The 20,000-nt window shown below is 51.5% G+C and overlaps 4 protein-coding genes across 6 annotated transcripts in view; 2 read left to right on the top strand and 2 right to left on the bottom strand.

The window, feature by feature from the left end:
- The window catches only part of LOC125952547 (serine-rich adhesin for platelets-like), a 19,202-nt gene extending 3,777 nt beyond the window's left edge, over positions 1-15,425 (bottom strand). Inside the window, exons 1-6 of one of the 2 annotated variants that reach the window (XM_049682069.1) lie at positions 15,203-15,425; positions 10,928-11,204; positions 10,650-10,836; positions 3,008-10,549; positions 1,697-2,677; positions 1-1,614 (exon numbers count right to left, since the gene is read on the bottom strand). The exon at positions 1-1,614 is cut by the window's left edge and continues 3,777 nt beyond it. In XM_049682069.1, the coding sequence (XP_049538026.1) occupies positions 1,553-1,614; positions 1,697-2,677; positions 3,008-10,549; positions 10,650-10,836; positions 10,928-11,203 (9,048 nt within the window). In that variant the 5' untranslated portion in view covers position 11,204; positions 15,203-15,425 and the 3' untranslated portion in view covers positions 1-1,552. Of the gene's footprint in view, positions 1,615-1,696; positions 10,550-10,649; positions 10,837-10,927; positions 11,205-15,202 lie in introns of both variants that reach the window. The other variant, XM_049682068.1, reaches the window with a different exon arrangement.
- Positions 15,426-15,958: 533 nt separating this feature from the next.
- On the top strand, positions 15,959-18,073 carry LOC125959659 (fidgetin-like protein 1). Its single transcript, XM_049692491.1, has 3 exons — positions 15,959-16,216; positions 16,284-16,869; positions 16,940-18,073. Exons 1-3 carry the CDS (start codon positions 16,083-16,085, stop codon positions 18,065-18,067), a joined length of 1,848 nt encoding a protein of 615 aa, XP_049548448.1. The 5' UTR covers positions 15,959-16,082; the 3' UTR covers positions 18,068-18,073.
- Positions 18,074-18,103: 30 nt separating this feature from the next.
- LOC125959660 (cytochrome c oxidase subunit 6C-1) lies at positions 18,104-18,881 on the bottom strand. 2 transcript variants are annotated; one of them, XM_049692492.1, is made up of 3 exons: positions 18,779-18,881; positions 18,407-18,576; positions 18,104-18,337 (listed from the first exon to the last, which is right to left on the bottom strand). In XM_049692492.1, exons 2-3 carry the CDS (start codon positions 18,574-18,576, stop codon positions 18,268-18,270), a joined length of 240 nt encoding a protein of 79 aa, XP_049548449.1. In that variant the 5' UTR covers positions 18,779-18,881; the 3' UTR covers positions 18,104-18,267. The 2 variants fall into 2 exon arrangements, with proteins under 2 accessions (XP_049548449.1, XP_049548450.1); XM_049692493.1 differs by having other exon boundaries at positions 18,250-18,337; positions 18,407-18,619; positions 18,779-18,880.
- Positions 18,882-19,765: 884 nt separating this feature from the next.
- Positions 19,766-20,000, top strand: part of LOC125952583 (uncharacterized) — a 2,025-nt gene continuing 1,790 nt past the window's right edge. The window contains exon 1 of the mRNA XM_049682135.1: positions 19,766-19,862. The gene's annotated coding sequence lies outside the window, so the exon portion shown is untranslated. The remainder of the gene's footprint in view (positions 19,863-20,000) is intronic.

The following is a 20,000-nucleotide window of genomic DNA, read 5'->3' as shown; positions in this document are numbered from 1 at the left end:
TAAAAAGTGCGTCTTAAACGCTGTCTCAAGCGGTACGGTACACTGTAGGTTTTTTAATCATTGAATGGGAGATGGAGGGGTCAAACCGGTGTCAAAGTTAACATGTTTCCTATTTGCTTTCGGTTTCGTACATTTCGTTTTGGTGCCTGAATCATCAAACTCTCTAAAGCCCGTTCGATTGTTAGTTTTTCTTCTCGTGCGCACCGTACAATTTCAAACTAACTTGTTTATAATAAGACACTTTTTTGTAACAGTTGTTTTCGATTCACTGTTAAGGTTTTGCCGAAAGTGGTGCTATATGCTGCCAAAATGTTTGCTGCTATGCTTGGCAGCCACGCTTCGTTTTCTTTACACTATATCCCTGACTGAGTGGAGCCCATTACGTAGCATCTCGAAATGTTCTCTTAATGTACGTCCTAAAGTGAGTGGTTGCAGCGAGTTTGAACAATTTGAGAATTACAATTTGACGCGCGCAAGACTGAGAGATAGAGCGAGACACATGGAGAAAAAGAGAGCACAAAACTTTCACAACGCATAAAAAATCGGGAACGGAAATTATTATAAAGAAAAACAGAAACAGAAAAAGAAGCTTCCGAATAGCATCATCGAAACGCCTTCGAAGATAGCAAGAGCAACCTGTATCGAGGTTGGAAGAAATTACGTCAATCGAACACCGGCCAATCAAAACGAAAAAGAATTACGCAAACGAAAAAGTAAAACAATCCTGCGAAACAAACGTTTTACTGTTTAAGCTACTGAGAGGGTATAGTCAATGAAAATGTTACAAACAAAAGAGAAAAGAAAGAAAGTAGAACTTAGTGGTCGTGATACGCATCTGATCGTCAGTAGCGAGTGATGCAGCAATCATTCAGTACAACGATATCGTTACCACGGAAATCTCCAGATTGCTATCGTCATCGGACGATACGAACTCGTCCAGACTGCAGTCACTGTTGGTTGTCAGAATAATCTCACTGGTGTACGAATCATCGTCCCCGTTATTTGTCTCTCCACTGTTACCTGATTCGTCGTCCAACCGTACTTGATCGACACATCCCGCGGCTGTTGGATCGTCTTCAGTGTCTGCACCGATCATGGAGCATCCAGCAGTTGCTGACGGACCAGTGTTTATGATGGTGATTGATTTTCTCGATCTGCTCTGTTCTTGTTGTAACCTCGCTCGTATGTCGGCCATGGATTCTGCTTTCGGCCTTTCAGCAGCCGTGCGGCTATTCATGCCCCGGCTATCTTCCTTGATCGATGTGTAATCCTCGGCAACCGTCACGTTGTCGGCAAGCGGAAGATAACGGGACAGGCTGGACTCTTTTACGAGACAGGAGGAGCTATCAGTGTCATTCCGCCGTTCCAATGGCCTGGAGAGGTTAGCTGGGTATCGGCTGCGTTGCATATTCATTGGAATGTGTCCGCCGTTCTCATCTGCACCGATTCGATGACCAGAGTCAATGGAAGTAGATGCCAGGGTTGTTGTGATACTGTGAGGCCTGCGCCGACCGCTTCCAGATACGCGTTCGGTTGAGGCGTAAACTATTGGTCACTTGCTGTCACGCGAAATGCGGCGACGGCGTCCTTCCGTAATGCTCACTTCTAGGCCAGCTAACCAAAAACAAACGAGAAATACAGATAATGATAAACTATCCAGTCACACAAGACATCAACTATACGTGTTACTACCAACCTGCACTTCGCGTTTTCCGACGCAACTCCACCGTGGTACTGGTCTCAGCGACGGTTTGCGTTGTGCCACCCGTACCAGCGTTGGCTAAGGCTTTGCTTTCGGTAGATCCACCACCAACAGCAGTGCTCTTCAGACTCGAACCTCCAACGGCATGGTGCTGATGGTTGACATGGTTGGCGGTAGATTTGCTAAGACTTCCATTTGCACTGCCACCGCCAGCAATACCACTGGTCGTGCCCACATTTCCACTCGCAGTCAAACCAACAACCGCATTGCTCGTATTGCTTCCGGTTCCGGTGGTGGAGCTGCTCACTGTCGAGTTGCTACTGGTGCTACTGGATACGGTGGTGCCTACGTGATTACTGTCCACAGCAGTCGCCGCATTCAGCATCGCTGCCGCCTTAGCCTTATTGTTCATTGCTGCTGTCGAGAGCGTGGATGACGTCATGCGTACGCTTCGGCGTGTGCTGATTTTCTCATCACTAGACGAACCGGGAGTGGCAGATCCGGACGTAGTGGCTGATGCTTTTTGGCTACCACTAACCACGGGAGACGTAGTGACACTAGTAGTACCCGTTGCAGTACTACTATCTGGTCCTGTGGTCGTGGTGCTGCTCGAAGTGGGCGACGAAGGAACGGTACCTCCTGCCGACGAAGTTTGTGGGGCAGTTCCGTGCGTATGACCGGCAACTTTTGCACTAGCGGTTACCACGTTAGACGCCCCTCCTCCTGCTGAGGTTTTGTTTTGAGAATTCCGACCTAACTTCTCACGTTCAGCTACCGCGGATCCACCATGTGCAACGGTAGCGGCGACCACTTTTTGTATCGTAGCGGTTGCGTTACCCATTAACGAAGGTGACGGGGATGCTGATGTCGACGAGGCAGGTGATGAGGACGACGAGCTTTGCAGAGGTGTTACGCTACCGCTGCCGGTGCCATGACTACCGATCGTAGAACCGCTACCCGTTGCGCCAGCAGCACCTGTTGTTGAAGAGTTGAACACTGTAGTAGTACAATCGGCAACTGAGCTAGCCATGGTCGCTTTGTACGAGGCAGTAGTCGTCGTAGCGCACGAAGTAGCATTTGTAGCCATAGTATTGGAAGTAGTAGTAGTAATACTAGCGTTGTTGATAGTGGTAGAGATGATAGTAGTAGTGGTGGTAGTAATAGTAATAGAAGCAGGAGTAGAATTGGTAGAAGTAGTAGAGGTATCGCTAGTAGTTTGGACAGTGGAAGTAGTGGTTGCATTGCTAAAGGTGATGGAAGTTGTTGAGCTGGATTTGGATGTTAGTTTAGAGTTTCGAGCTTTACCCGCAATTTCGATCAGCGGTTCGTCACTGTCAGAGGAGTCGACCACCACTGTGGCTGGTGATACAGTCGCTGGTACTGGTGCTGTTGCTGCGGCGGCGGCTGCTGCAGCTGCTGCTGCCGCTGCTGCAGCAGCCGCTTTCCGTGACATTCGCCCTTTGGCAATCGACTCTGTCGATCTGCGCTGGTGCACCTTTCCACCGGTGGACTCCTGAGATCCAGATGATCCAACAACGTTTCCGCTTGACGACCCTGCACTCGCTGTCGTGACCGCCACAGCTTTGCGCGCCTTTTTCGCTCGCGTCGGTACAATGTCGTTCTCGCTTATGGTGGACTGTGTCGAGCTTTCCGAACCTTGACGTTTCCGCTTGTTGCTGGCTAAAGTACCGGACGTCTTGGAAAAAATTGATGCACCAGAACCCTTGGGACTTGTTCGTTCATTTGTACCGCTACTAGCCGTCGTCGCTGGAGCCGTGGATGTACTCGAGCTGCCGCCAGTCATAGTAGAGGAATGTGTATGATGAATCCCAGATTGCTTGGCCGGGGTGCTACCATTACTTCCGCCGCCTGTTGTACACCCTCCTCCCCCTCCTGCCACTTTTAGCGTTGGGACGGCGGATCCGCTTGCAGAAGTAGTTGCTGGAATGCTTGTCGACTCTGACGATGTCGTAGCCAGAGGGCTTTGCCGGGTAGGAAGCTCTAGCGGACTCTCAAGTTTGCTCGAGGCCCTAGTACGTATGCGATGCTCCCCACTGTCCGTTTGAGATGGGATCTCGATCGAAAGTTGCGTCAACATTTCCTTGCCACTGGCTTCCGAGTCAGCTTTACCCTTCGCTTGGTTTTCTTCAACCACTGTTGTCGTCACACCCGAAGCAGACGTCGATGAGGCTGAAGTTAGTGGTGCTGGTCCTTGTGAGAGATCATTACACTGGGTTGATGCTTCATCTGCACTCCCGGGCGACAGTTTTGTATGCTCTTCTACTGTCAAGGCTTCTGGAGCTGGCGACGAAGATATTAGCGATTCTCGATCCGGTTGTTCTTCCGCTTCCATAGCAGCAGCTTCACCACCACTGTCGACGCTCGAGCTTCGAGAGGCGCAGGAGTTCCGTCGTGACGTATTCTCCATTACCACCCCACCCGGATGACTGCCATCGCTGGCTGCGGCTGCCGTGCGTCTTTCGCGAGCCTTTCCACTGGAATAGCTGTACAACGGGGGTTGCTCGTGGCGTGGTTTCAGCTCGATCAATGGCTCGCCCGTATCCGGACTTTTAGGTTCAGCTTTTACCTCGCTACTAGCAGTGGCAGCAGTGGCCACTGATGTCACTACCGCTGTCAGGGGCGATGTTGGCAATACGCTTTCAATCTTCACGCTATTAACAACGGCTACGATCGGCGTTGGAGAAATGTTGCGCATCTCGGTCAGGCCAGTAGTGGCTGAAATTACTACAGCTTGCTCGTCGGAAGATTTCCTCAAACCCTTCCTTACACTACTAACGATAGCCTCCTCGGGATCAGACTTAACTAAGTGTTGTTTACCATCAACTAGTATCATTACTTTACTATCACATTCGCTTTTCACACTAGGACTATCCTTACTATTGTTGTTGCTGCAGCTATCCTCGTCGGTTAGGATTTTGGCTGCGTTTAGCTGCTGTTTCCGATCCTCCAACATAACCATTTCCGTCAGGTCCGTATGGTTGCTGTTGATTTCGACTTTTGCACCTTTCACTGACGGTACAATGCAGTTTGCTGCTGCCAAGGGTTTTTTACTTTTGACCTCGGAGATCTCATCCCGTTCCTCTGTCACTCTGCGCTTCACAGTGGCCGATTGCTTCGGTTGCACTGCTTCTTCTACGTCTTTCTGCAGGACGACTTTGGACGGTTCATCGTGGTTTTCGCCGTGCAAACTATCCTCTTGCAAACCGTTGCCAGTAACAATCAGTGCCTGATCTACTTCAATGTCATCCAGAATCTTGCTCAAATTGGCTCGATCTAGCGATTCGGGATCTGGCTGTTGTTGCAGCAATTTCCGGAGCGTTTCCGAGCGGACTACCGGCAAGTGTTCACCGTTCAGCTTCGCCTCGCCGTCGTTCAGCCCTTCCATCTTAGCCAGCACCGCTTCGATCTCTTGGTAATCGTCTTCCGGCGTATCGCCGATCTGTAGCATCTGTTTGCCGTCACAGGCCACTTCACTGCCACTGGAGCTACTACTACTGCTGCCACCGTTCGTACTGCTGTTGCTACTAACGCTGCTCGCCCCGCCGTTTCCGCTGCCACAACCACCAATGCCACCATTGGCATTCCTTCCCTGTGGACTGAGCGAAGACAACTGATGGGGGCTCTTCTCCGAAAGGGCGTCCATCGATTCGATGCCACTGTCTTCACCCTGCGCCTGAGATCCGGGTGAACCCCGCACATTGCCGTGACCAAGAAGATGATGGTGATTAACTCCTCCTATAGCCACCACAGCCGCCGCCGCCGCTGCTGCAGCTGCCGACACGGCCGCTGTAGTCATCACTGTGGACGATGGCGTCGTCATCGTCGGCGTTAACGTGGTTGAGGGGCCAGTCGATAAAGACGATTTTCTACTATCCACTGCTTTTAATCCTTCTTCCTGCCCTTCCTTGTTCGGTTCGCTTGCTACCGTCGCTGCATCCTTGCCAGAGAGTGCATTCGATTCCGCTCCGTCTGCGAGCAACTGCTCCGGTGGTCGATTGATGCTATGATGTTCTTCCTCTATGTGATAATTATGATGATGATGATGATGATGATGGTTCACTAATGGCGACTGTTCGCTACTGTCGTCCTTGGAGGTGTGCTCACTTGAGGTAGATGATGTGGTTGTGGTTCTCGCCGTCGCACCCTCTGCCTCTAGCGAGGCAGTTACCAGTGCAGTAGCAGCTGGCGCTGCAGCGGCTCCTGGTGATGACATTGATGTAGCGGGCTGGCCAGTGGATGTTGCATCGTTGACGTCCACCATCGTATCGGCGGCAGTTGACTCCACCCCACCCGGTGACGACGAAGAGCTTGCTTTGATGGTAAGATTTTTATGATTTTTTCCATAATTACTGCTATTATTGTTAATATTGTTGTTATTGTTGTTATTGTTGTTGATGAAGATGCTAGTGTTGCTGATCAGAGCAGTCGAAGTAGTTGCGATGAGGCTGCTGCTGTTGCTGTTGATGTTGCTGTTGTTGCTGCTGCTGCTGCTACTACTACTACTGCTCATTCCAGTACCATTACTGCTGCTGTTCGCACCGGAGCTTTTCGAGTTTTTTGTGGCATTTGTGGCAGAATTCAACGGAATCACCGTGCCGATGTTCGTCGAACCGATCGGTCCGCTAGCCGAGGTGGTGATCAAGGACTCATAGATATCGTGTATTTCTTGAACCCCGGCTGTTACAGCCGTGACCCCGCTGGTCACAGAACTATCTGAGCTTGCCGAGGACACGACAGTGACATTCACTTCAGGTTGATTGGCATCACTAGCAACAGTGCCCGCGGTCGTGATCATACTCGCAGTGCCATTACTCAACCGTCGCTTCTTCTCCGGGCACACGATTCCGTTTGGACTATGAGTGGAGGAGGGAGTCAGCGCATCAGCCGCTGGGCGCTTATTCGACGTTGGTGCAGATGATCCTCCGTCGGAATCGGTCGGTACTTCCACGTCTCGCCCCTGCAGCTTCGTACCAACTGCTACCGATGGCGTGCCAATGTGATTCTGTTGATACAAGGTCGAGGGTGGACTTGGAGCTGTCGAAGAGCTATTTGTCGCACTGTTGTTACTGTCCGTAAGGCCTCTACTTTTACTGTAAGCTGAAACGACTTTTGAAGGACCACTGCTACCGCTACCACCGTTGTCACTGCTGTCTTCTTCGCCACCGCTTTGACTTTTCTTTCGATCCTTCCGCGCGTTCTTTATCACAACAGAGTTCTTCCCTCGCAAGCTGATGTGTAGTGGTGGCACTCGCAACTCCTCGCCAGCGGGAGAAGGATTCTGAACGTTGCCAGCGGCAATGGTGGAATTGATGGTTGAAGTGCTGCTACCACTAACAACGGGTTGCTGAGCTGCGGTCCCCGACATAGTTGTACTCGTCGTCGTTGTCGGCGTACCAGATGCGATGGTGTATTTATCTGTCAAACTGCGATTACTGTTACCACCGTATTGCTGAATTGCCTGATGAGTAATGTTAGTTGGATTCGAAATCATTGAACCGATTTGATCGCTAGCAGTAGTTCGGTCGACCGTGGAAGTGGCATTCGTAGTAGTTACAGCAGTTCCTACGTTTGACGACGATTGGAGGCTGGTGGTAACCATGGTTCCGGTAGCGTTTCGTCCAGCGACCGGAACGGTCGTTACCATGATCGAGGAATCCGTCGGTTTCTCCAGCTTCAAACGAAGCTTGATCTCTGTACCGCCACTTCCTCCCTTCGCAGGTGAACTGTTGCCCCCATCGATGGAGGTGGACAGCACTTTCGCCTTCACTTGTTTCGCGGTTTTCAGAGACCCTGTCGCTTTCGCTCTCTCGCGCGGTTTGTCCTTGGTTTTCTCCTTCGTACCAACACCCGTTTTCACTCGACCACCTTTCTTCGTTTTGCTCGCTTTGCCAGTGGCACCGGTAACGGCCATCGAGACACTACCAATGTGCATCATACCACCAAAGCTCGTCACATTGTCTGTATCACTCACGTCGGAAGAAGGAAAGCGCGATGCGAACGTTCCAGCACTGCCACCACTTGTGTCATCGTCTGAGTACAATGAGTTGGCCATTTCCGGTGGGAAATCGGGAACGCGCGCTGAGCCGCTAATCAGCAGTTTGCCATGTTTCGCTGCACTCACCGCGGCTGCATCACCTTTACCAGCACCATCGTCGCCAACTTCAGCGCTTTCCTCTAGCGGAGCTTCCTCCAATTCGCCGGTTAAAGGATTGACAAGGATTTGAGGTGATTTGCGACGACGTTCGCCGGACACGTTTGCTCCAGCGGAAGCTCCAATAGCAGCCGCTCCAGCGACGGAGCTAACAGCGGACGACGATGCTGAAGTTCCCACTATATTCGATACCGTGGCCAAATTCACCCTTCCTCCGTCGTCTGCTCCAGCAAGTAGAACCTCCGGCAAAGCTGCACTGCCCCCGATCGCTAGGCTCTCGACGGAGGATTGTTGCTGCTGCTGTTGCTGTTGCTGTTGGTCCATCAGATCGAGATCATCGAGGTCGTCTAGCTTCGTGTCGAACAGGGCACTATCGAGATCACTCGGTAGCAACGAATCGAGATCATTCTTGGCTAAATCGGGCAGATCCACCAAACAATTTCCCAGCTCCAATGAGTCAGCAACGGATGTAGACGACGCCGCCGCATCCATAGACGATTGTTGCTGATCCTGTGGCACCGTTTCCATAGGTTTGCTGCCGCTTAGCTGTTGCTGACTGAGATTGTATTGCATTTGATAACGGGCAAACTCCTGAAAGCTAGATTTGGTGGCCGAATCCATCGGCAGCGGCTGCCATTCCTGACTGAAGCCAGCTTTTGACACATTCGTTCCCATCGGTTGCTGCTGCTGCGGCTGCGGCTGCTGTGATGTCACCAATGGCAATCGCAATGCCGACTGTTGCTGCGACAACTGAAGCTGCTGCTGTTGCTGTTGTTGTGTGTAAATCGGAGGCCGATTCATTAGCTGGGAATGTTGTTGCTGCATTTGCAACTGTATTTGTTGTTGTTCCTGTGGCTGCTGCAGCATCGTAGATGCCTGCTGCAGAGGTGGGCGCAACACTGGTTGCTGAACCATCATCGCGGAGGTTCGATTGCCAGGGACAGCGAGCTGTTGCTGTTGAAGCAACGGTTGCTGCTGCAGCACCGGAGGTGTTCGTATAGTTGGACCCATTCCGATTGCACCACCAACGGTGACTACTCCCGTCGTTACCGTTGGCTCGCCGCCGGAGTTGTATCTTTGTAATTTAATCGTATTGATGGTGTTACTGCTGCTGCTGCTGCTGCTGTTGCTACTACTGTTGCTACTGTTTGAAGGCACTGACAATGGTGGAGTTACTAGAGAAGAAGGCGACACATTTAAAACGTTTTGCTGATGATTGTTACTGCTGCTGCTGCTGTTGCTGTCACCGCTGGCGACACTGCCGGTTAACATCGGGTGAAGGTGATGATGCTGAAGCGGATGGTGGTTACTACTATTCACACTGTTGCCGATGCCGCTACTTCCACTTGCCAACACACCGCCGCTCATAACGGAAGGTGATGCTCGCAACGTACTATTATTATTATTATTCACTAAAGTGTGCTGCTGCTGTTGCGGCTGTTGTTGCTGATGGACGACTACTGTCGCACTACCAGTGGTAGTCCCCAGCGTAGACGCAACAGAACTACCAATCACTGGGTGATGCACTAGATGCTGCTGCTGTTGCTGCGGTACGACACTGTTCACTATTGTGTTGCACTTTAAACTCGTCGAATCATTGTCACTAGTGCTTCTCACTGTTGCACTCATCACGGACGCAGCATTTGGCGTTACACTGACACCGGCACCCATTGGAATGACACCTCCCTTCAGCTGATGTCCACCACGTACTTGCTGCTGCTGCTGTTGCTGTTGCTGCTGAGGTTGTTGTTGCGACGGTTGCTGAAGGTTTTCATTCTGCAGTAAGTTCACCAGCAACGGGCTAGACATGGCCACGTTATTGCCTGTAAGCACGGTTCCGGTTGCACCTCCGACCGGCGGCGTCGGACCGGCCACCACCATCATCGGTTGGTGCTGCTGCTGTTGTTGCTGGTGACCAGTCATAAGCGTACCACCGGACATACCAACTACCGGTGACGGCCCCTTTAGACCACCAGTTGTTGTTACCACCGTTTGATACGGTGGTGGTGGTGGCACTGAATTCGGCCCTGCCACAGCAGTCGGCACCACGAAGTGACCATTCGCAGGTTTAAGGCCTCCTCCCACTACTCCAACTGCCGCGTTCGGGGGAGCGCCACCACCACCGCTGCCAACCAAACCGAGCGTGTTCTCGCGCCGCTGGATCACTCGCGCTTGCGTCATACTCTCGAACGGATACTCGCAAGCGTCGCCGGCAACCGTGTTTGGCACATGGGCAGGCACTTTGCCATCCATTGGACAGATCGTGTTGGGCGATTTGAACACTGCTCTGGCCGATGCTGTACCCACCACGGCCGTCGCAGCAGTACCACCAGAGCCACCATCCACCAACGGTATCGGACCATTCGATAGGGGTGTCGGTTTGCTGGTGCCCGCCACGGCGGCATCGTTCGAACCGACCAGTAGCTGTTGCTGTTGCGGATGCGGTACAAGATGGTGTTGATGGTGCTGCTGCTGGTGCGGTTGTTGTGGCTGGTGGTGGGGATGGTGGTGATGATGGTAGAGGTTCGTAGGTTGTTGTAGATGTTGTTGTGGCTGCGACAGGCCAGCTTGCTGGTGCTGCTGTTGCTGCTGCGATAGCACACGAGCCAGCTCTCCCAAACCAGCCACCCCGCCGCTGCTATTGCTTGGACCACCGACATCGCTAGCAGCATTATCTACAAGAAACAAAGACCAAACATCAAATTAATTAATTTTCCGGGGGAGTAACAGCATCGTTCTTCAACTGTCAGTGTCGCTCTCGTCAATGGATCGTACCTGTACGCAACACGATTTCCTGTTGTCCCGCCAGTCGCAACGAGAGTACGGTTTCGCCCTCGAGCTGAACCGAGAGGATACCCAAGGCCCGTAGCGCACTGTTGCCTTCGGCCGCTAACCGCCGCAACCGGACGGCCGCCTCCTTGGGTATCGAAAGCGTCACGCGCACACTATTCCATGGTTCCACCTACGGTACAAAGTAAGAGAGAACACACATGATGCGTTAGATGGAAACATCAAACCGATAGTAGGTCGGAAGTTCTCAGTATATACCGTACCTTATCGACTTTAAGTCTTCCGGAAGCTTCCTGTCTTCGCTCCTCCGATTCATCGTCCTTCTCATCTTCCACCAGCGTCGCTAGATTCTCGATCAGGCTTTCGAGCCGCGCCGGAAAGTCCGGATCGTGCAGGTTTCCCTCACAAATCACGACCGCCTTCAGTGTACTTCCACCATCGTCGTCGCCGTCGCCATTATTTCTTCGTCTACTACTACTACTACTACTGCTATTACTGTTTGTCCGTTTCTGTTGTTCTCCATCACTGTCGGCCGCCATTCTACAAACAAATGGGAACATTTCAAGCAATTAGTGACGGTTTTGAACGGAACACTCGCGACGCGATCGAAGGTTGCTGTGGGATGCTGTGACCGTCCGGTCGTGTAAGCATCGGTATGTTTACTAGGGATGTTTCTATGGTAACCTGTTGCGCACTTTCCCTCCTTTCCTCCCACCAGCACGTTAAACACATCGCCCATTCCATAACATTAAACACGCACGTTCACTGTTTTCTTCAGTTTCATAAATTCCAACAAAACGTTTTGTAAAAAACCCCCCAAACTACCCTTTTCGTTTCGTCCCCTCCCTGGCCATTCTCTTCTCAGCATCATGCAGGTAACTCCGGATCGAACAATCAAGCACCACGGATGTCGTCGAGGCGCACAGCATTCGAGCAGCCAATTGTAAACAGATCGTAAACAGATTTACCAACATCACCACCGTCATCATCGTCCGCCGCCCCTTCCACCAGGCGCCGCAACCACGAAATGTGTAATCGTGGTTCCACCTCCGTCAAATCCGCGATTATCCCTTCCACCCCCCTAGAGCGCTATCCGAGACGACGATTGATTGGCGAGGGCCAAGAAGAGATGCTCTCGTTTCCCGTTGTTGTTCACTCTCGCGCATACACACACACACACAAACACACGCACGCACCCATTCCACGTCTAACACAATTTATGTGTGTGCATCTCTCGCGAGCGCGTCTATAGTCTAGTGAAGGAGGAGGAGGCGGGCGGTTGGCTCGATCTCGAATTGGTGTGCACACCACACCCCCTCCCCCATTACCCGCGAGGGCGGGAAATTGTGACCAAAACAAGAAAGGAGGCTGGCTCCTCTGTTTATTTACTTGCTGCAAAAAGCGCCGCACGCTTGATTTGAGGAGCTCATCCATCGACGAACAAGACGCCTCCCGTGCACTCACCCCACCTCCACCAAACCCTCGTGCACCATCGCCTATATCTTATCAGGTTTTTGGGGGAAAGGAAGGGCGCCCGTGATTTTTGAGGGGGTTTTTGAGTAGGAAAATTGACGCGCGCGTTCAATCCGAAGAATGGGCCACGGAGACACCTCAAATTATGGCGAAGACTTTGTTCAAGTTTCCCCTTCCCGCAAACCGGTCTCAACGAGCGAACCGACGACCCGGAAGCGGGGAAGGAAGAGGATGAGGAGGAGGAATAGGACTGCCGATGGATCTTTTTCAGAACATCAATTTGCTTCGCTGGCGCTCCTCTTCCTGCTGGTGCTGGCCACAAAACAATCGGCGAGAACCTCAGAGCCCCACACGACGGCGGCGGCGGCGGCGGCGGCGGCGGCGGCGGCGGCGGCGGATGAGAACAACAGATTTTCTTCTTGTGCTTTTGTGCCGAGCTTGTAGTAGTGCAGCAGCACAGACCCAGGATTTATTGGGGGTTGAAGATCTTGTTGTCGTCGTTGTCGTTTTCGTCGACGACGAGTGTTCTCCTCAATTACCTGTCGGTTTAAAAACGGGAAAAGGATAAAGAAAACCGACCGAGAGAGGGAGAGAGAAAGAGATGAAACGGGTTGCGAGGGGGGTTAAAAACGAAAGAGTTTTTGGCAGGATATCACGCTCCATTATCAGCCAGGGATAAGGAAACCCAGCGGGCACCTAATTACTCGCTGGTTTCCTCTTCTTGGCACATATTATGCATACTTCAAGGGGGAGACGGGAAAGGGAAGGGCAGGAGGTGCACTCCACGCAAAACAAAGTAGCACCGGCCCCCCGAAGCTTTGTCTGGACGCATTTTATGCTCGGCGCGTTTATCAGGCGCGCCTTCCCGGGCTGGCTTATATAACATATTGGTGGCCATTCGGGCGGGAGGCGGCGTTTCCGGAGAGATGCTGGCGTCCGGGGTGTGTGCAACTTGCCGCACCCGCCAGCCGCCACCCTTCGGTAGCATAAATTAATGGAGAGAAGAAAAAAAAATTTCCACTTTTTATGATGCAAAGCCCGCCGCGAACCCACACGGCCACCGCCGTCGTCGCCGCCTCCGTCGTCGTCGTCGCTCTATGAAAGCAGCCATTTTGAATCAAACCATGGACAAGGACGGGAGAACGGTAGGCCATGCCGTACGTCGAACCGAGACAGCACTACTCTCTACCTCTCTTTCTGTCTCATTGCTCTCTCGCTCTCTTATTTCTCGCACTAACACACACACCACCACAGACACGCGCACGCACGCACGCACACCAAACGTGCTGTCGTTGTCACGCACACACACACACACACACACACACACACAGAGTACTTATACTCCGCAATCCATCAGCGGCTAGAACATTTTCTTAATCTCATATGCTTATCATCATATCCCCCCTCTCCCCTTCCCACTTCTCTCGCGGGCACTCTCACGGCCATCATTTATCAATCATCATCGCCACCGCGCTCCTCCACCGATCCTCGTTCGATGATGCTCGATTTCATATATACACACACACAAATACATACGCGCGCGCGCACGCACGCAAGAGTGAACATTCGTGGAGTCGCGTTCGCCTTCGCGCGATTATGCTGCTGCTGCGGTCCTCCCATGTGATTCAAAGCATAACTGTTATCAACACACGGGGTCGAAAGAGGGAAGAGGGAGGGAGAGCACCTCTTCCTTGCAACGACTGGACACAGATGGGGTCAGGGGGAGGCCAATCCTTGCCGCATCTCTCCTCCTCCACACCGATAGCATGTTTTGAGAGGGGTTTTTTTTGGGGTGGCCTTCCGTCGTCGTTCCGCCCCATGCAGGTGTAAGTGGGCGCGCGCGCGCGCCTCACAAACACAACACACACATACACACACGCGCGCGCGCACACACGTACGCGCAAATCAATGCACACACGCTTTTCTCCAACAAAAAAAAAAGGATGGAAGGACACGGGGCGAAGGTGGTGTGCGAGCACGTTTCATGTTGATGCTAATTTTCTGGCGATTGGCGTTCATCTCTCCCGTGGCTTGGCCGCCGGATGGTGGACATTTCATTGATCATATGATGATGGAGAATCAATATTTGGTCACATTCCGGGCCGACGAGTGGACAGCAAACAGCAGCGGGCGTTGGGCCATGCCTAAAAGGCTGTTGTCAATACGCAGACCCACCGAGGGGCTGGCTGGTTGGTTGGGTGGCGACACGCACGCACGACCCTCTGGCGACCCGCGATCTCATCAAGCAAAGAGTAGGCTTTTTCTTCTTCTTCTTCTTCTTGTTGAAGCACCTTCACCACACACGCGCACGCACGCCACACACCACTAGAGAGCCGCTCGTATGTGCGCACACACGCACGCACACAGGCGCCCATGCAGTCGCCACATCCGCACACGCGTTGCTACACGAAGAAGGAAGGCACGCGCGCACCAATACACCGTACGGCGAATCAACAAAACACACATGCACGTAAACGCACGACGGAACGACGGAAAAGAACTCCAGCAGCAGCAGCAGCAGCAGCATTTTCAAACTTGATTCCCCAACATCGGACCACACTCCAACATGCTTTTTCGGAGGGTGGGACGGGGCGCCCTTGGACCAACGCGGGGCACGGGAAGGGGGTCCTACTTTATGTGCGGCTATGTTGACCTCCCGCGATACACACGGATTCTCGTTCCAGAGCATTTTACCATCAATCAGTCACACACACACACATGCACGCACGAACGCACGGAAGGAAGAGCGCGCTACCGCCGCCACCTCCACGGCCGCCAACGAGATTTTGGCCACAACCGTAAACGCCAGGATGAACGGGGATTTCCGCTAAGCACTTTTCTCCTTTTGCACAGCACCACCACCGAGGACCATTCCGCCTCGAACCCCCGCCCTTCCCTCCCGTGATTAGCGCCTTTTTCGGTCGCCCCAGCAACCCAGAAGCTGATCCCGTACCCAGCACCACCTCGAATTCGAATCGCGGATCACACACACGTGGGGGAAAAAAAGAAGGCACCCCACGGAGACAAACTTCGGAAGGCCGCCGCAGCCGCCGTCGTCTTCTTACCCATTTGAGGCTTGCTCCGCGGTGGAGCCGAGGGTGACACACTTTTTGCGACGACAAATATCCACTTTTGCCACTCAGTAGCCGCCAACGAATAACGAAAACACGAGCCCGAGGTGCCAAATCAACATATTTCGCTGCCTTTATAGCGCTTACAGTCCGCGGAACATCTCCTTTTAGCGAAAATTCAATCGTGTCGTCGTCGAACAAAAACAACGACCGCCATTTGCATTTTTTCCCATTTTCTTTCGGGCTTCTTCGGGCGAGCGAAGACCTGCGAAAGCGCGAGCGTGACAGCTCACTTGACAGCGCCGTCAGATTTTTCGTCCGCCTTTGTTGCGGTCCGTGTGGACTGCCGCAATCATGCTTTGCGTTTCAAATTTCTTGTTCGTTTTTATGATATCTTTCACCCGCGGGCATGCACGTCGCCTTAAAAGAGAGCCACAGAAAATTTAACTAGTCTGTGGAAACTGGCTTTAGCTTGTTGTTTTCCTTCTCTTGTGAGCTCGACATCGTTTTTTAAAAAAATCGAGTAGTTAACACCCTCAAACTCGCGAGCGAATTCACCGTGAGTACATTAATTTACTCACTATAGTGAGCAAAAAGCGCTCAAAATTTTCGGGCAACAGTGCTGGTCGAAAAAAATGTTTTATTGTTTGACCATATTTTTAGTTTTGGACTTTTCTTTTATTTTTTGACCATCTGGCCATCCCAGAGGGGGAGGGGGGGAGCTGCAGCAAGATCTCCAAAAAGGCTCAGGAATAGCGAAAAAGGATTCTAAACCCTTTCACCATACTTTGGCCATACCTGAGAGATCGCGTATCCTGAATGCGGAGTTATTCCGGGTTCGTTGTTTTTGTGACTTTATGCACCACACGCCACGATGAATCCACGTGAAGTTGAGACGCTGTTCTCTATTTTGCACAAGGTCGAGGAGCAGAAGAACAAGAGCAGTGCCGCCGCGGTAAATGAGCTTCGCAATCTCAACTTCCAACTTTACGCTGCAACTCTGCGATCGTAAGTACGACGGTAGCGCCGGTTGATCCACGGCACGGTTTAAGTCGCTGCTGCTAAATCTTTTCAGAAACGATGAACGATTTTCGGCCAGTGTGCTGGAGGAAGGTTTGCAGAAATATCAGAATCTCATGATCAATCCGGAAGGTGTCAATAATTATTGCGACGATGTGATTGAGCTGCTCAACAAACAGCCTTCGGAAATCATGGATGATGACTCCGACCTCACCACCACGGCTCTTGGCGATCCATTCAGCTATGTACGCAGGCCCAGCTGCCATGGCCGGTACGAGAACTGTCGGTATGACGAGATTTCCTCAGACACTTTGTCGCAAATTATGACTCCGAGCAACGACGAACCACCGAATGTTCCGCCGTCACACGACGCAAAGAAGAATCACGAAACTGTACCGCGGCCCTTCCCACAAAAGGAATCCGTTGCTGCACCGCCAGTTGCCAAAGCTCAAGTTTCCATTGAGGACATATCAAGGCGTGTGTTTGGCGGAACCACCAGCAGCAGCAACTCGGTGTTTACACCGAAGGTACCCGTATCGAAACCGGAAACGAAAGCCGTGGCACAACCGGAACCATCAAAAGCCGGTTCAGAGAGTGGTTTCCGTACGGCTAAGGATGAGCTTCAAATTCAAAACATGAAGGTACTGTTTGGCCCACAGCCATACTCTTTTCGGGACCATCATTAACCAATCTGTAAATTCTTTTTAACAGAAATATGGCACGGCGAATCCTCCCAATAAGGCTCCGCTCTTCTCGTACGGTCGTAAAACATTGGGAGGACGTCGTACGTTGGGCAGTAAATTTGTTTGCCCCGTACGCCCCGATAGTGACGGTGAAACGGGCGGTCAACGGCAATCGGATGGAAGATCCGTACGTTCCGGGAACGAACAGTCTTCAGGCGGAGAAAGCCAGGAGGAGGAGATTATTGACGAACGATTGAAAAATATCGACCCGAAGATGGTGGAACTGATTCGCAGCGAAATTATGGACCGTTTTCAGCCACTTTCCTGGGACGACATTGCCGGGCTCGAGTACGCGAAAACCATCATCAAGGAAGCGGTTGTGTGGCCCATTTTGCGGCCGGATATTTTTACCGGACTTCGTAAACCACCGCGTGGTATCCTGTTGTTCGGGCCACCGGGTACGGGCAAAACGTTAATTGGCAAGTGTATCGCTTCCCAGTCGAAATCGACCTTTTTCAGTATCAGTGCCTCATCGTTGACATCGAAATGGATCGGCGATGGGGAGAAGATGGTCCGGGCACTGTTTGCGGTGGCCGCCGTTCATCAGCCGGCGGTCGTGTTCATCGACGAGATTGATTCGCTGCTTTGCCAGCGTTCCGAAACCGAGCACGAAAGCTCACGTCGCCTGAAGACGGAGTTTCTGGTGCAGCTGGATGGTGCTGCCACGGCAGAGGATGAACGCATCCTTATAGTCGGTGCCACGAACCGACCGCAAGAGTTGGATGAAGCGGCACGGCGCCGTTTGGTGAAACGATTGTACATTCCGCTGCCCGATCTACCGGCCAGGATTCAAATATTGACCCGGCTACTGCAACAGGAACGTAACTCTATGACGGTGGAAGAGATCGAACGGGTTGGCAACCTAACCGAGGGCTTTTCAGGAGCGGATATGAAGGTTCTGTGTCACGAAGCCTCGATGGGTCCGATCCGCTCGATACCGTTCGAACAGTTGGGTGATATCGCCAAGGACCAGGTGCGACCGATATGCCACGATGACTTTCAGCTTGCCTTGGCGAAGGTGAAAGCGAGTGTATCGCCCGCTGATCTGAATCAGTACGTTGTCTGGGATCGTACCTACGGTGCTGGGGCATCCTGAAACATTCCAGCTTAAAATAAATCGACACGTGCCGGATTTGCTACGTTTAGAACAGGATTTATTTAGTTCCTTCACTCAACGTGCCGCTGGCCAATGATGGAAATGTAACCGGCACCGACCTCCCAAAACATATCGACCACATTTTCTTTTCATTACTATTCTGTCACCTGTCTTATGGTACACATAAGAGGTGCGACCGTTTAGTTCTTCACCGACTGCAGGAGGCCAGCATCCTTCATGCGCTGGAACGCCTTGTTAGCATCGTAGGTCCTGCAAATGAGACACAGGTATAAGGTCAGCACTCGTGGTCGGAACATCCCGACATCCGGCGATACTCACTTGTAGAACTCGGCGTAGTCTTGCACCTTCGGGTCGTTGTGCAGCACCTTCATCGCGACGACCGCGATCGTGCACAGGACGCCGGACACAATCAGGTTACGCTTGATGGTGGCATTGTGGAGTCCACGCAGGACGGGCTTCTGGATACGCGATGCAACTTCCGACGACATCTTTGGGGGCAACGGGAAAAGGGGGAAAAAGCAAGTGACCAACCTGCGTGAGTTTACATTACGTAATTTGCTCCAAACTCCAACTGTTTGTGGCCGCCACCCGCTCTTTTTCAGGGCGTTGCACTGCGGCCTTTGTCTGCTTTGCGAATTGCCGAATCGAAGTCGTTGTAGAACACAATTTGGAGTAATATAGAACCCTTACCTTGGCGGTGTTTAGTTTCAGAATTTCTGCAATCCGAGCTCCGTGCAGCGAAAAAACTTGACGGGTGAGGCTGAGTCCACACTGTGACAGCTACAGTGACACAACGACGGATGTGTCTAGGCAGCACCTTGAGGGTTATAATATTTTCATTATTATCAGTTTAATATTTTTTATGTATTATAACTTATCGCTTATCACTTTTATGCTAATATACACAATCACATTCGAGGGGCAGAAACGCTTTGATTGGCTCGGAAACATCGGCATCTGCTATGTTTGAAACTCACGGCATTAGAAAACCCCCTGGCAGTTGCACAAGGTTTATATTTTTTAAGATCCAGATTTTTTTAAACAATTTTACACGTAAAAGACATCAGTTTTCCAAAGTTTTCTTACATCATTTATTATAGTACAATGTCCATAGTTGAATCGCATCTTATGTATTTATTTCGTCTGCGGGGGTTCTTCCAAACTCTATGCCAAATTGTTCAAAATGGAGCAATAGCCATTGCTCCTGTGTTCGCTCTATTGTCTCAACCCAAAAAATGCCCCTCCAACGCATTTCTGTTGCTCTGATAAAGCATTGAAAAGTCCGTTAACAATTAGCCGTGCGGTTACCCGTTGGCAAGGCATAATTCTGGCGAATCGCAACTGATTAAAAAAAACGTGTAAACTGCCCACAATAGTTCGTTACCCCGCGATCACTAGGTATAGGCGGATTCCTAGAACGCCTGCCCCAGTTCTATGGATCAATTATGTTGAATTAGGTAAAGAAGGAGGTAAAAGACAAAAAATAACGAACTTTTCTCTCGTTTACCCCGGCGCTAAGAAGTACCTCTTTTGTGATCGATCTCGATATGTGTGTGCAGAGAGTGAAAAGGGGCCGGGGGAAACGACTAGCACGCACTTAGCTCTACCAACACACCAAACCGCGGTTTAAAAAGAGTACAAATAACGGGCGGTGGGGTCAGAAACCTGGTCCTGATCGTGCTGCAAGGATCGTCGTCGTCATACGTTGAGGAGAGCTTCAAAATTATTGAAAGTGCGTCGTGACTGAAGATCCTCGGAACATCCCAATTTAACGGTAAGAATCCTGTAGCAATAAGATGTACCGGTAATTCAATCGGAAGTGCAAGTGTTTAGTGATTATTGGTTCTGATCGCTCTGATCACTGTGCTTTTGTCGTCTCTATATTGCGTTGGAAAATATAGTACGGCAAAGA

Source organism: Anopheles darlingi, chromosome 2, assembly GCF_943734745.1.
Source record: "Anopheles darlingi chromosome 2, idAnoDarlMG_H_01, whole genome shotgun sequence".
Lineage (NCBI taxonomy): Eukaryota > Metazoa > Arthropoda > Insecta > Diptera > Culicidae > Anopheles > Anopheles darlingi.
The sequence above is the reverse complement of the archived record's forward strand: the minus strand, read 5'-3'. Positions and strand labels throughout refer to the sequence as shown.